This window comes from Protopterus annectens, chromosome 2.part1 (genome assembly GCF_019279795.1).
Source record: "Protopterus annectens isolate FY-2018-M chromosome 2.part1, PAN1.0, whole genome shotgun sequence".
In the NCBI taxonomy this organism is placed as follows: Eukaryota; Metazoa; Chordata; order Ceratodontiformes; family Protopteridae; genus Protopterus; species Protopterus annectens.
This window is the reverse complement of record NC_056729.1, coordinates 68,523,876-68,538,082: the sequence shown is the minus strand read 5'-3', so window position 1 is coordinate 68,538,082 and position 14,207 is coordinate 68,523,876. Positions and strand designations below refer to the sequence as shown.

The 14,207-nt window shown below is 37.0% G+C and overlaps 1 protein-coding gene across 2 annotated transcripts in view; it reads left to right on the top strand.

Annotated features, from left to right (window-relative positions):
* Positions 1-14,207, top strand: part of NCAPG2 (non-SMC condensin II complex subunit G2) — a 1,874,483-nt gene that overhangs the window by 1,640,006 nt on the left and 220,270 nt on the right. For both annotated transcript variants that reach the window (XM_044062031.1, XM_044062030.1), the window contains exon 26: positions 2,597-2,697. In XM_044062031.1, the coding sequence (XP_043917966.1) occupies positions 2,597-2,697 (101 nt within the window). The remainder of the gene's footprint in view (positions 1-2,596; positions 2,698-14,207) is intronic.

Genomic DNA, 14,207 nt, shown 5'->3' with positions numbered 1-14,207 from the left:
TGGTTCCTTCTTCCTCTTCCTAGCCTGGATCCACTTTCTGTGGATGTTACTTTGGGTTCTCTCATCTCTGTGAACTGCTCAGTGCTGGGTTGGCTTATTCTTCTGTTAAGGCCCACTTATCAGCTATCTCTGCTTGTCTGCTTTTATCACCTCCTTTAGCTTCTAGATTTTAAGCTAAACAATTCTTTAAAGGTGTCCTTCATATTAGGTCTCCCAGGAAGCCTGTTGCTCCTCCCTGGGATCTTAATTTTGTTTTAGAAAAATTGACCTGGGCTTCTCTTGGGCCTACATCTTCAGCTTCCTTGCAGCATTGCTTTTGGAAGACTATAGTTTTGTTAGACCTTACTTCTGCCAGATGGCTGTCTGAGCTTCAAGCCATTATAGCTTTTACTCCTTTTTTGGTGTTTCATAAGGACAGGGTGTCCCTTCCTACTAATCCTTTTATGAGCAAGGTGGTGAATGATTTATCCCTTAGTCTGTTTATTGGCCCACTTTTTTCCCCATCTTCGCAGTATGCCAGTGAGAAGGTGCTGCAACATGTTGGATGCGCATAGACAACTCTGATTTTAATTGGCTAAGACTACGACTTTTCATAAATCTGATTAGCTCTTTGTTTCCTTTCATCCTAGATCCTTAGGATTGGCTGTGTCCAAGCAAACTATTTCTTCTTGGATTTCTAAATCCATTTCTTTTTGCTATTCCTTACATGGTAAGAGCCTTCCTCCTTCTGTTAAGGCTCATTCTACTAGAGATGTGGCTTCTTCTGGTGCCTTTTTCAAGAGTTTAGATACTAACACTATTCTTAAGGCAACTAACCTGGATTTCTGTGCATACATTTACAAAGCACTACAAGTTGGACGGAATTTCGAGAGCTAGAACTGGTTTAGCTACAGCCATCCTTCATGGGTTCCTAGAGAGCTTTTGTTGGTCCTTCCACCACCTTTTCTTCTTCCTGAGCTTTGGCACTCTCCCTTTTGTAATAAATATTGAAATGGAAGAACATGGTAAAATTGTGTAAGATCTTGCCATAACTGTAAATGTCCTTCTCTTCACTGTTAAAGTATTCACTCCCTCCTGGAGGTACTGATTACCTCTCTAGTCCTTGGACTGGCATTCCTACTGGGGCTGTCAGTTCTGAGGATGTTACGTCTGGACATCACCTTTATGCCCTATGCTACACGAAGAGCATGTGTGTGACATACAATGTAACTTAGAAGCAAACTAAAGGCTTTGGTATACTGGCCGGACATCGGGCCGCCCTTGGCAGGGATCCCTGTTATGAATACTGCAACAGTGAAGAGACGGACATCTACCATTATGGTAAAATCTTACACAACTGTACTTTCTGCACTCATCAGAAGCTCATTGTTCATCTAGAAAGAAACTCACAAAAAATGAATCCCCTTTTATTCTGCACACCACATTTATCCCATTTTCTGTCATACCCAACCAGAGCTGCAATAGGAAAAGGATTCCTATTCCAAAACCTAAATAATGCCTCCCTCGCATCTCAGAAGAATCTGCTGAAATTTCCACTGCAATTCAAACATTACAAAAATAAATTACAGATTAGCACTCATTTCCCAAGAAGTGTACACCACTGTATAAGTCTAGAAAAAGCGAACTGCCTCCCATTTAAACAAAGAACAGAACTAGTTCTAGTCTCACAGCTGTTCAGCTGTGCTGACATGAGCGCACACTTCCTCATTTAACCTCAAAATTAATACAAGCCCATACATTCAACCTCAGAAACCTGAATCATACTGGTCCTTTAGTATAAATTCCACTTTCTAAAAATACCTGCCTCTGACTATACATTCTCAATTCTTGGTCCCAAACTATGTCAGTTCCTCCCACCCGAAAATAGATTTCTTCATCTTACTCCAAGTTCCTTAGACTACTAAAATCTCATTTACTCAATCAAGCTGAATGTTCCTACAACCCAACAGGCCCCATAAATTAAATATTCTCTCTCCTATATTCGGAAACTGATCTACTAGTTTCTGTTGCATCGAGTTTCCTACCTCAGACTTGTATATACCAAGTTACATGTATATATCTTACTAAACACAAAACAAGCTTTGTACTCAAATGTTTATTGATCAGAGTAATTTTATCTTCTCACTTTACTGGTTTATTTATGTAGTTTTGTATGCTTGGTATCATACACTCTTTGTATTTTATTCACTGTCACCTGATGTTTTGTTATGCACTCTGGAAGAGTGTTCATATTATTGATCCTGGGGTGAAACTGAAAGTGGTCAAAATTGAACAATGCTCTACTCTGATTAACAAATTCAGCAAATTTTCATGGTTTTGATCATCAGGATGTGGTACTATAGCGTATTAACGTTAATCCCATGATCAGCTTAGACAACTTGCATTTTAATGCTGCATTCTTGTTAAATCCTGTTCCCTGAGGTAGTGCTGTGCATTACGTTGCATTAATAGCCTAATGACGGATTTCTCTGAAGAAATGTCTCTGTGCTGAGCGTTTTTCTGTTTGTTGAGAGTTATTTCTGTTAATTTCTGAGTACTTTAGGTCTAAGAGAGATGGTTGTTCATTTATTTATTTAGTTTGTTCTTTATGTTGCAGTGCATTTTTTATTGAGCTGGTGGAATGCATTGACTCAAAAACAGTTGAGGGAATTTTTGGATTGACAGCAACTATTCATATTCTGAAAGTACTCGGTAAAGGTAAGATAGCACATCATGTTAAATGAATGTTCACTGTGTTTGTTCAAGAAGGCTGTTTTTTTTTTAAATATGAAATTAACCTTTTGCAGAGGCCTACAGGAATTTAAACTACTGAGGTCAATAGCTGTTCTCTCCATCATGCTGTGAAATAAGGTTCTCTGGAGCTGGAGGAATGGTAGGCTGATCTTGTAATCAGTCTTGTAGATGTTTGGGTGGTCTACAGATGTAGGCATTTGTATGAAATATTAGTTTTAGTAATATGCAATTTGTGTTTATTTTCCCCTCTTTTTCTGTGTTGTGGAAAGAATACCATTCTCTGATTCCTAACCTGCTTGGAAGAAAGACATGGCTCAGTCTTCATCATTAGATCACTTTTTCAGTAATTCTAATTAATGGGATGTATCCAGTCAGTCAACAAAAGCTTAGGCACATCATCTTTTCATTCCAAACATCTGAACCAAGACCTGTGCATGAGACTGTGTGCTGGTGTTCAAGGGATATACAGGTGCAAAACAGATCAGAACTTTCTTGCTGCCAGTCCATGAAGCAAGACTTCATCTGACTTGTGGACTGTCAGCCATACAAATGCATACAACTACCTCTGCTAAGGATAGGTAAGTACCTTCCTCCTATTGTTTTTCCTTATTTGAAACTGATATTTTTATGTCCTCTGAAAGGAAATGACTGCAGTCAACACATCCTTTATAAGGATAAGTATACAAAGTGTCTTTTGTGTTTTTAACCCGACTTTAATAGTGTGTGTTCTGTGTGTCAAGCTGTTTTGCCCAGGACCCTAAGAAGATGTTTGTTTCTTAGAATTTACTCAGAAAACAAACATCTACAGGTTTTCTCGCAAGCTAGGATGCAATCCAAATCCCTTTCATTGGTCATCCCTCCACAGCCAGTTTAAAAAAAAAGAAGAAGAAAAAGACATTAGAATCTGACATCTCTTTTGAAGCCAGCAGGCCCATAGACTGCCTGACATCTGCGTTTGATCTTGCTGTCAAGACTGCTTTAGAGGCTGACAAGTCACAAGGAACTAGCACATCCCTGCCAACCATTTAGGTTGACAAAGCCAAAAAGAAAGTCTAGACTGTTTGTTTCAGAGGGCTCAGAGTATTCAACATATTTTAGTTAATTATGATGGTACAGAGACCTTCATGGTAGTACATTTGGGCTCTGCTCCCCCTCACTTTATTTCTTTGGCTAGCCCAAAGTATAAAAAAAAATCCCTTCCTGTTGCTCCTACTCTTAGAGACCTTCAAGTGGAGTGATTTGACTTTTCCCAGAGACTTTTTAAAGCCATAATGTCTTTGAAACCTTCCCAGTTTCTGTCTCCTACCTGCTACAAAAGGAAGAGGGTGCACTCATTCTGAGGAAGATTTTTTTTCTTCTTTATCTGATTTTAAACCTCTGAGTTACTCTTCCTAAATACTGCGGTGGTGGTGCTGTGGTAGCGTTGTCGCCTCACAGTAAGACGTTGTCCTGTTCGATTCTCAGTTAGAGCATCTTCTGTGTGGAGACATGCGTGAATGGGCGTACCTTCGTTGAAGGTTGTGTGTCAGTGCCGGCAACTCGGCACGTAAAAATCTACTGCCAATCATTAGCGGACCGGAGTTCCGCTGTGGCGACCCCTAACCGGGAAAAGCCGAAAGACACAACAAGTTACTCTTCCTAAATACATTCTTCCTTTGGTTTTGAGTCTCAGGATTCATTGCCTTCTGACTCTCCACAGGAAGACCTCTGTTTTTGTGACACAACACTTTAACTGTAAGGGTAAATAACTTTAAGAATCTCACAAGAGACACCATAACTTAATACACATTGAAATTTCAAAACCCTCTGCTGTGCCTTCTGTCATGTAGACTTTGGAAAATGCTTTATAAGCATTTTTTTGGCACACGAATCTTAGCCTTCTGTATGCAAGAAACCAGATGGGTACTATAGTCTCTAGTAGTCACAAATATTTGTATAAGAGCTCTTTTTCGTACCCAGCAGCTATTTCTTTAGAATAGGACAAAGCCTTTAAGCTTCTTCCTTTAACCAGTGACTTATCAAATGATAAGGACAGTAGGGCCATGGATAGGTATGGAAATAAAGTATATCCTCCCACCTTGGCTTTCCTTGCAATTAACTACCAGACACACATGATTAGATGCATGTTATCTAATTTTGACAGTATGTCTAAATTAATTCCTAGCCTACCTGACTCTGAAGCTAAATCTGTTTTACAAAACATGCCTGCTTCTGTCACTCTGGAAGCACATCATTCCAGCAAGTATGTATATGACGCTGCTGATGCATCTTCTTGAGGAGCAGCTAGTGCTTCGGTATCAAGAGGATTTTTCTGGCTTCAACTCCAGTATTTACCAGAATATGTTAAGGCTAAACTTGTGAATACTCCTTTAAATAAGGATAACTTGTTTGCATCTCCTTCTGTTGAAATTTTCAATGACTGGGAGAAAAGGGGAAGAATTATGCAAAGGTTCAAGCAACCATTTCTTTCCCCTGTTCCAAAATTTCAAATCAACTCCTCTTCTAAATATTGGCTCCTCCTTGCACAGACAACAAAAGTCTTCTCAGCAGAAGGATAAAACATTCATAAAGAGAAAATGGCAAGGCAAGTCTGTCTGATTTCCAAGGGTCCGAAGGATCCTTGCCAGAAAAAGATTCTAATTTCTGTCTTCTTTCCCTCTTTTCCCACCTCAGCCTTCCTCTTTCCAACGTTTTCCAGCAATGTTTATCTGTGCTTTCCCCTTAGAGATCAATAACAATGGACTAGTGGGTCTTCATAGATACTTACAAGACTACTGAACTGTGACAATCTTAAGAAGCCTAGCCTTACATTCTCAGGGTAATTTTGGCTCTCTTATTTGGTTTTGAATAACCCAAAGTTAAGCAGAACAAGGGATATGTTGGGACATTTACTTGTTGCTCCTATCCATGAGGGACACCGAGTGTTAAACCGGGTGTGAATGTGCAGTTCCCATCTGTTCACCCAAATTATGTCTGTATAGAGTAAGACAAGTGCCTTGTTTTACGTGGAGTGTAAGACTATTCCTTAGAAGTGGAATCCTCTATTACACATAGCTATCCTTCCAGCATATCCTGATTGTTTCAGAAATGCGCTTAGATCCCTTGAACAGGTGTTAACCCTATCACTGGACTAGCAAATGTATAACAAGTCTGACAGGATGGGGATCTATTAAGGCTGTATACACAAGGCAGAGGCTGTCTCTTGGAAGCCTGTAACATAGCAAGAAGAGAGCTGAGGCTTTGAGGAGATGTGTGATGATTGTGTCTGCTTTATTTTCTGGGAAAAAAATACTTGTTTTCCCACCTTTCTAAGCTAGTATAGTCCAGTTTTCAGGTTAGTGCTGAATTCAGGGCTGTGTTACAAACACAAACTTTGTAACACAGCCCTGAATTCAGCACTAACCTGAAAACTGGACTATACTAGCTTAGAAAGGTGGGAAAACTAGTATATATATATATATATATATATATATATATATATATATATATATATATATATATATTTTTTTTTTTTTTTTTTTTCAGAAAATAAAGGAGATACAATAAAAAAAACACTTTAAATGCACAGAAATGGCTATCACACTTGAGTGTGTAGCCTACAACAGTTAAACAGGTAATTTAAACACAAAAACAACTTTGTTAAAGTGCAGGCAGAAAAATAAGTACAATATGTAGCTGAAACAAGCTTTTTAAATCACAGAAACTTTAAAAAAATCAGTGTTTTAGGCGTAATTGGCTAAAGACAGCAAGAAAATGCAGAAGAATTTTTTTTATTATTATTTATTTATTTTTTTTATTTATTGACATTTGTTAACCGGGTTAGTCCAACTGGGTTATTGTCCCATTTTCAGTGGAGACCCGAGGAGAAAAGCTCCAGCAAATACAATATATGATCACAGAACAAGAAAAAAACAAGTATTACAAACAATAATAGCAAACAATAGAAATAAACATCAACATGTGTAGAAATAAACAATCACATTTTTTTCTTTCTTTCAAAAAGTTAAATTCTTAGTTGCTGAACAGAAGGGGAAAGTCAAGAGTGAGAGTAGGATGTAATGAGAGAGATATGAGTGTGGGAGGAGGGGAGAGCTAAGTAGGGTCATAGCAGGGACAGGTTTTGGAATTGAGTAAATGTGTCTTCAGTTCTTTTTTAAATAGTGGAGTATGAGAGATAGAGCCGTATATCAAGGGGATGTTTATTCCAAGCTTGGGCCACGGAATGCTTGTAGAGTTGCTTACCAACAGACTTGTTAGGGTGGTAGACATCAAGCAATTGCTGATTTGATGTGCGGAGAGATCGAGAAGGGGTATAGATGGAAACAAGGAAAGATAGGGAAGGACAGCAGGAGGGTTTAAACAGCATAGAGTGCAGCATGTGAAATTGGTAGAGATTAAGTAATTGTGGGAGTTCCAGCCATTGTAGAGACTTTAAGGCAATACAGTGGTGTGTGTTGTTTGGGCTATTAGTAATGAATCTGGCTATTTTGTGGTAGGTTTGCTGAAGTTTGTTCAGGGTAGTAGTTTGAATATTTGTGAGAACTGGGGCAGCATAGAGGAGAGAGGTGTTAGATATTATGAATATAAAGCTGAAATTAATTATGTTGTAAATATGCTGAAAGAAAAAGCTTGCTTAAATGCAGAAACAGAGTTTAGTAATATGTGATCAGCAACCATACTAAATGACTTTGGCTTAAAAAAATAAGGAACTTGCTTATGAGTGTATTACACACACATCAAGAAAGCTGACTTCTTACAGACATGACAAGGATGTAATTTGCTTTCTTTTAAGAACTGACAACAGGACATGTTTTTCTAAGAAAGTTTAAGAATATGTTTTTCTAATCCACAAGGCGTTCCCTTGAAGACAGTTTACTTATCAGCAATTTGCACAAGAACAGATGTATCAGCATTTGCGTCATCAAGGCAGTATCTTTCCAAAACCAAGAGGGAGTGTGTTTAACTAAAATATATATAAAGTCTGTATTAAATCCAGTTATGTTAGGGGTATAGTAGGGACACATTTATTGTCCTGAGGTAAATGTTATATCTCTCACATCATCTGTACTATATGAGAAGTAAAGTGGAACAGTACTTTAAGCTGCAACGTTACTCCATTTGGTTTATTATAAAAAGTTATTTGTTATTGCTCTAAAGTTGATGCTGCAAAGTATATTCTCTCATCAGTGTATATTCTGCAAGTTTCTGTATGCAACAGATTGTGAATGCAACTATAACCAGGCTTTGATTCCAGCCAGCAAGACTGAGTGTCTTAAGAAGACTTCAAATCCCACAGCAAGCAGCAAATAAGAAGCGCCATATAATTTTTGAGTGGCAAGCTAGCCTGCATTTGAACCTATAATCTGCATACAAACACAGGGGGAGTGATGGTAAGCCCTGCAGAGGGTTACTTCAGTTAAATTGCAGTAACTAACATTTGTACGTATGTGTAAATCCTAAACAGAAGTATTCCAGTTTATGCAGCTTGCAGTAGTAAAGTTTTTTTAGACGTCTAAAATCCGGAGTGAGACTAGTTCAAGAAAGTCGCAGTGCCATAAATTCTCCAAGAAAGGGTGGATGTCTACTTGTACAGTGGTCCGCTGCCTGTTGTACTTCACCAGCTTCTCAAGTGACTTTGAAAAATTTCCAGCCATCAGCAACAACAGCCTGATCACCTGTTTTCTTGCTAACTGGTAAGACTTTTTTCTGGGTCACATATTTAGTGTGGATGATGTTAGACAGTTTGTATATTCTTAGACAGTTTGTATATTATTAGACAGTTTGGATATTATTTATGATTCATGCAGGAGTAAACCAAACTTTAGTAAATTGCAATGTTGGTATACACAGCACATTAGTGAATGTAAAACCTTAGTAGGGCAGGTTGATAGTAAGGCATTATGCAAATGTATTACAATATTTAACTGGTATCTCAATGAAAACCATGTGAAATATGACAAATGTTTATTGTGTGCTTCAACAAAAACTGAATTTTGTGTATTATGCCATAAAAAAGTGTTGCATCATATTGCTAAAAAATAGACTGTAAAGACAGATCTGTTCATGATAAAGAATTAACTAAGGGTAAAGTGTTTCTATTGTATTCAGATGTTGAACAGTTATGTCCTGTCACCACATGCGAGTCAAATCAGTTACTGATAGAACTCCTAGTACATTTTGTTACAAAGGAATGTAGTAAACTTCTATAAGTCAGACGCAATGAGTTCAGGAAGTTTAGACAAGTTATACATACATCTTTTCAAAAGTGCATAGGAGTTTCAAATTCAGCAGAACAGCTTACTAAAAAATGTCAAAAAGACCATGCAATATTACAGGAGACTCTTAAACAGTTACAAGATGGAGAAAATAGATTAGCTGAACTGACAGACTGACTTCCTACATACATTGGGAAAGAGTAGGAAACTACAGCTGACCTGTACAAAAGAGATATATTTTATAATATGTTTATGTTTTGAAAAATGGTTAAGCTTACATGGTAGGATGGTAAAATACAAATCATTCTCAAATGTTTAAAACTTCCATTCAATTAAAGCAATGTATTTATCAGTACTACAGTAAAGTAGAGCATATGACTGCCATTCTCATAGCATAGTCAAAAGGTAAACAAAACAGTTCTAATGTATAAAAATAGTTAATAAGAGTAAAGATTTACATCCACAACACTGACATGCTTGTATAAAGATTTAAAGTGACAAGACTGACATGCATGTATTTTCTTTTTATACAATGCACAAGAATAACAGGCAGACAACAGCAAATATAAATAATGTAAATATAAACGTATCTTAGTTAAGCTAATATCCATTTATTTTTTACATTTTTTGTAATTGTATAATAACACCACACCAAACAGTAAAAGATCTGAATTTTAAAAAGAAATAAAATCACAGATGGAATTAGTCAAACAGTCTTTGTAAAATGAAGTCAGAACAGTTAAATAAGTAAAAATACTGAAATCAAAAGTTAAAAAATATGTAAGCTAATTGTAAAATAATGTTTAGTTTGTATGGTTATGCAAATCACAAATATAATATGAAGTGTTTTATAACAGCATTTTACTAACAGATGATTAAAGGAAAAATGCTAAAAAGGTTAACTGAAATGTGAGCTCAGACCTTCCTAGACTGGATGAATAGTTACAGGAAATGTTGAGCAGATAAGATAAGAAACAAGACTGCCAAACAAGTGGCTTGAGTTTTTCTAAAATGCTCACATGCAACACTATTTGGTAATTATAATAAAACATCACAATTGTGCATATATGTCACTGATAAAAATAAAAAAAACCTTAGTTACATCAAGTATAGCCAGCAGATGGGTTATAGTATACATACAGTTTAAATAAAGTAGACAGGAGGGTACAAATAACTACTACTAGTAGAAGTAGGCAGCAAAGGCAACAGAAAAGATGATCAAATCAGACAAAGGTCTATAGTTTAATAACCTAATAAAGCAAATGTATAACCGAAGTGTTGGGCTGACATACATTATAAAGCAAATAAACAATAGTGCAGTACTACAGGGGGAGGGGTACTTTCTCAGTTTTACACTGACTGTATAAGCAGTACTGCACAAGGGTCTGAAATAAAGCTACAGAAAAAAATAAACAACAAGGGTCTAAAATAAAGCTACAGAAAAAATAAACAACAAGGGTCTGAAATAAAGCTACAGAAAAAATAAACAAGAGTCAGAAATAAAGCTACAAGAAAAAAATTATATTTCATTCCTTCTTGACAATACTCTTTTAGGGGGAAGGGAAAAAAACAGGTATTAGTGTATTAGACATACTGGTAAACTGGATTAAGCCTTACAGAATAAGATATTTTACAAGTTGTTAATAGCTATTATAATGGTTATTATTGTATTGTTTAGTATTAAATTGTATTTACAACCTGTTAAACTGCAAAGTTATACAAGAGATGGTTTAAAAAACAAGAGATGGCTTAAAATTGCTAACATCTATACAAGAGAGAGTAAAGATATGTAAAAAACTGAACAAGATTGGTCACTATTTTTAATATGTTTTTGGCAAAACAATGCTGGTATAAAAAAGCATGAATATTTTTAATTGCTGAGTATGTAGTTTAAAATAACAGGACATATGCTTTTGGTGTCAGTTCCACTAAATACTTCTAAAGAGACATAAGAATTTTCCAAGATTTTGCTTAATATTAATGTTATTAAATTTGTAAGATTAGACTAAATGTACTTTATAGTTTTTGTATGTACAAATGTAGAAAATTTCAGTACAAATGATAGTATTTGTATGTACAAATGTAGAAAAATTCAGTACAAATGATAATCTTTTATATACAAATGCAGAAGAATTCAGTGTGTAAATACATACTGCACCGGATACATTGCAATAAGTTTAATTCAACAGTTGCAAAGAGTTAATGAAACAGTTCTAAGTCATAAATTAAATTCTGTAATTGCAAAGGAATAAATTAATCAAGTTAAACTAAAGCAGACACAGCTCATAACTGATAAAATAATTTCAGAGAATGGTCTGCAAAAGAAAAAGTTGTTAAATACATTCAGTTTGGTAGTAATACTTTAATATAATTGTATTAACTATGTAAAATTGCTTTTTGATTTGTTGTATCAAAAGACTAAAGGTTTGTTTCTTGTGTTTTCTATATAATGCGATCAAAAAATACATATCAGTATAAAATGTTTTGAGTGTTTAAAAACAGAGGGAATTGTTAGATATTATGAATATAAGGCTGAAATTAATTCTGTTGTAAATATGCTGAAAGAAAAAGCTTGCTTAAATGCAGAAACAGAGTTTAGTAATATGTGATCAGCAACCATACTAAATGACTGTGGCTTAAAAAAATAAGGAACTTGCTTATGAGTGTAGTACACAAACATCAAGAAAGCTGACTTCTTACTGACGTGACAAGGATGTAATTTGCTTTCTTTAAAGAACTGACAACAGGACATGTTTTTCTAAGAAAGTTTAGGAATATGTTTTTCTAATCCACAAGGCGTTTCCTTGAAGACTGTTTACTTATCAGCATTTGCACAAGAAAGATGTGTCAGCATTTGCGTCACCAAGGCAGTATCTTTCCAAAACCAAGAGGGTGTGTGTTTAACTAAAATATATATAAAGTCTGTATTAAATCCAGTTATGTTAGGGGTATGGTAGGGACACATTTGTTGTCCTGAGGTAAATGTTATATCTCTCACATCATCTGTACTATATGAGAAGTAAAGTGGAACAGTACTTTAAGCTGCAACGTTACTCCATTTGGTTTATTATAAAAAGTTATTTGTTATTGCTCTAAAGTTGATGCTGCAAAGTATATTCTCTCATCAGTGTATATTCTGCAAGTTTCTGTATGCAACAGATTGTGAATGCAACTATAACCAGACTTTGGTTCCGGCCAGCAAGGCTGAGTGTCTTAAGAAGACTTCAAATCCCACAGCATATGAGTGTGGGAGGAGGGGAGAGCTAAGTAGGGTCATAGCAGGGACAGGTTCTTGAATTGAGTAAATGTGTCTTCATTCCTTTTTTAAATAGTGGAGTATGAGAGATAGAGTGTATATCAAGGGGAAGTTTATTCCAAGCTTGGGTCACGGAATGCTTGTAGAGTTGCTTACCAACAGACTTGTTAGGGTGGTAGACATCAAGCAATTGCTGATTTGAGGTGCGGAGAGATCAAGAAGAGGTATAGATGGAAACAAGGAGAGATAGGGAAGGACAGCAGGAGGGTTTAAACAGCATAGAGTGCAGCATGTGAAATTGGTAGAGATGAAGTAATTGTGGGAGTTCCAGCCATTGTAGAGACTTTAAGGCAATACAGTGGTGTGTGTTGTTTGGGCTATTAGTAATGAATCTGGCTATTTTGTGGTAGGTTTGCTGAAATTTGTTCAGGGTAGTAGTTTGAATATTTGTGAGAACTGGGGCAGCATAGAGGAGAGAGGGTAGGAGAAGTGCTTGTCCGAGGGTGAGTCTAGACTCAGGAGTGAGGTATTTTCTGTTCCGATATAGGAGACCAAGTTTTTGATGGGTTTTCTTTATGCATTGCTGTGTATGTTGATTGAATTTTAGTTAATAGTCAATGATAACTCCTAAGAGTTTAGTGTGGGTGTCAGGATGGATGGCTGTATTATCACAGGATTTAATGACAAAGGAAGATCTATGTTGAGCAAGAGAACGGGGGAGGAAGAGCAAGAGTTTGTTTTTGTTTGGGATTTAGGATTAGTAAGTTTTTTGAAAGCCATTGTTCTGTGGAGAGTAGAGCTTTTTGGGTTAGAGTGTGTAGGTCAGAGATGTTGTCGGCTGTAGAAATAGTGACACTGGATCCCCTTTGTTTTTACTTAACACTTAATCACTCCAAAGTCTCTCTTTTGTTTCTCTGCTGCTGTAGAACTCTGCAGGACACCAGGTAGGAGCTTGCTGATCTGTATACAAGCAGAAAAACCTCGCAAAAACAAATCATGAAACACATACTTCACAAAAACGGTGTGCCACGCAATCACAGCCCTTAAGGCAAAATAACATACCCAACACACTAGTAATAGGTGACTCGATAGTCAGGCACACTGACCTCCCACTCACTAGGCTGAACAAGGAGAAGGTTACTGTTAGCTGCCTGTCAGGTGCCAGGATCCACCACATAACACAAATACTCAGTTCACTCCAGAACAAGTACAAGTACGACTCTGTCATTGTCCATGTTGGTGTGAATGACCTGAGCCATACCTCCCTGGACTACATGAAGAGACATGAAAGAGCTCTCTGATCATGTAGCCCAGGCCGGTATGACCCTGACCTTGAGTAACATCCTGCCCTCACCAAGAATGATACCACGGTATAAAGAAAAAATTATCAATTTCAACAATTGGCGAAGCTTCTGGTGTCATTCAAAGGGGATCCAGTGTCTGTCAGCCTGGGATGATATGCTTGACAAGCCACGCTGCTTCACTAGAGATGACTTGCACCTGTCACCCTTAGACTTTCGAATACTGGCCAAAGCTCTTGCCACCCCCATAGTGCCTTTTTAGGCAAGGCTCAAAAGACAAACCCACCGCCGTAAATAGCACAAGTAACAAAAAACTGAGGGTAATGCTGCTCGATGCGAGAAGTCTAAACCTCAATATGCACGCACTTGAGGCACTCCTCAGTATGGAGAAAATAGATATATGTGCAGTAACAGAAACCTGGTTGAAGGCTGCAGCGAGCACCCCATCACTGCCAGGCTACAATTCATACCATACATTTCGGCCACAAAACCCGGACCGAAATACAAAAGGCGGGGGCGTATCCATATTCAACAATATACCCACACCTCCAGGTTAGTGGCATAGCACAATGCTTCAGAGATCATCCACATACAACTAACAATGGGCAAAACTGCAGTTGAAATTGTAACTTGCTACAAATCACCCACCATGTCCCAGGACCCCATTCCTCATTTCTGGAAACACTGGGAAACATAAAGGTC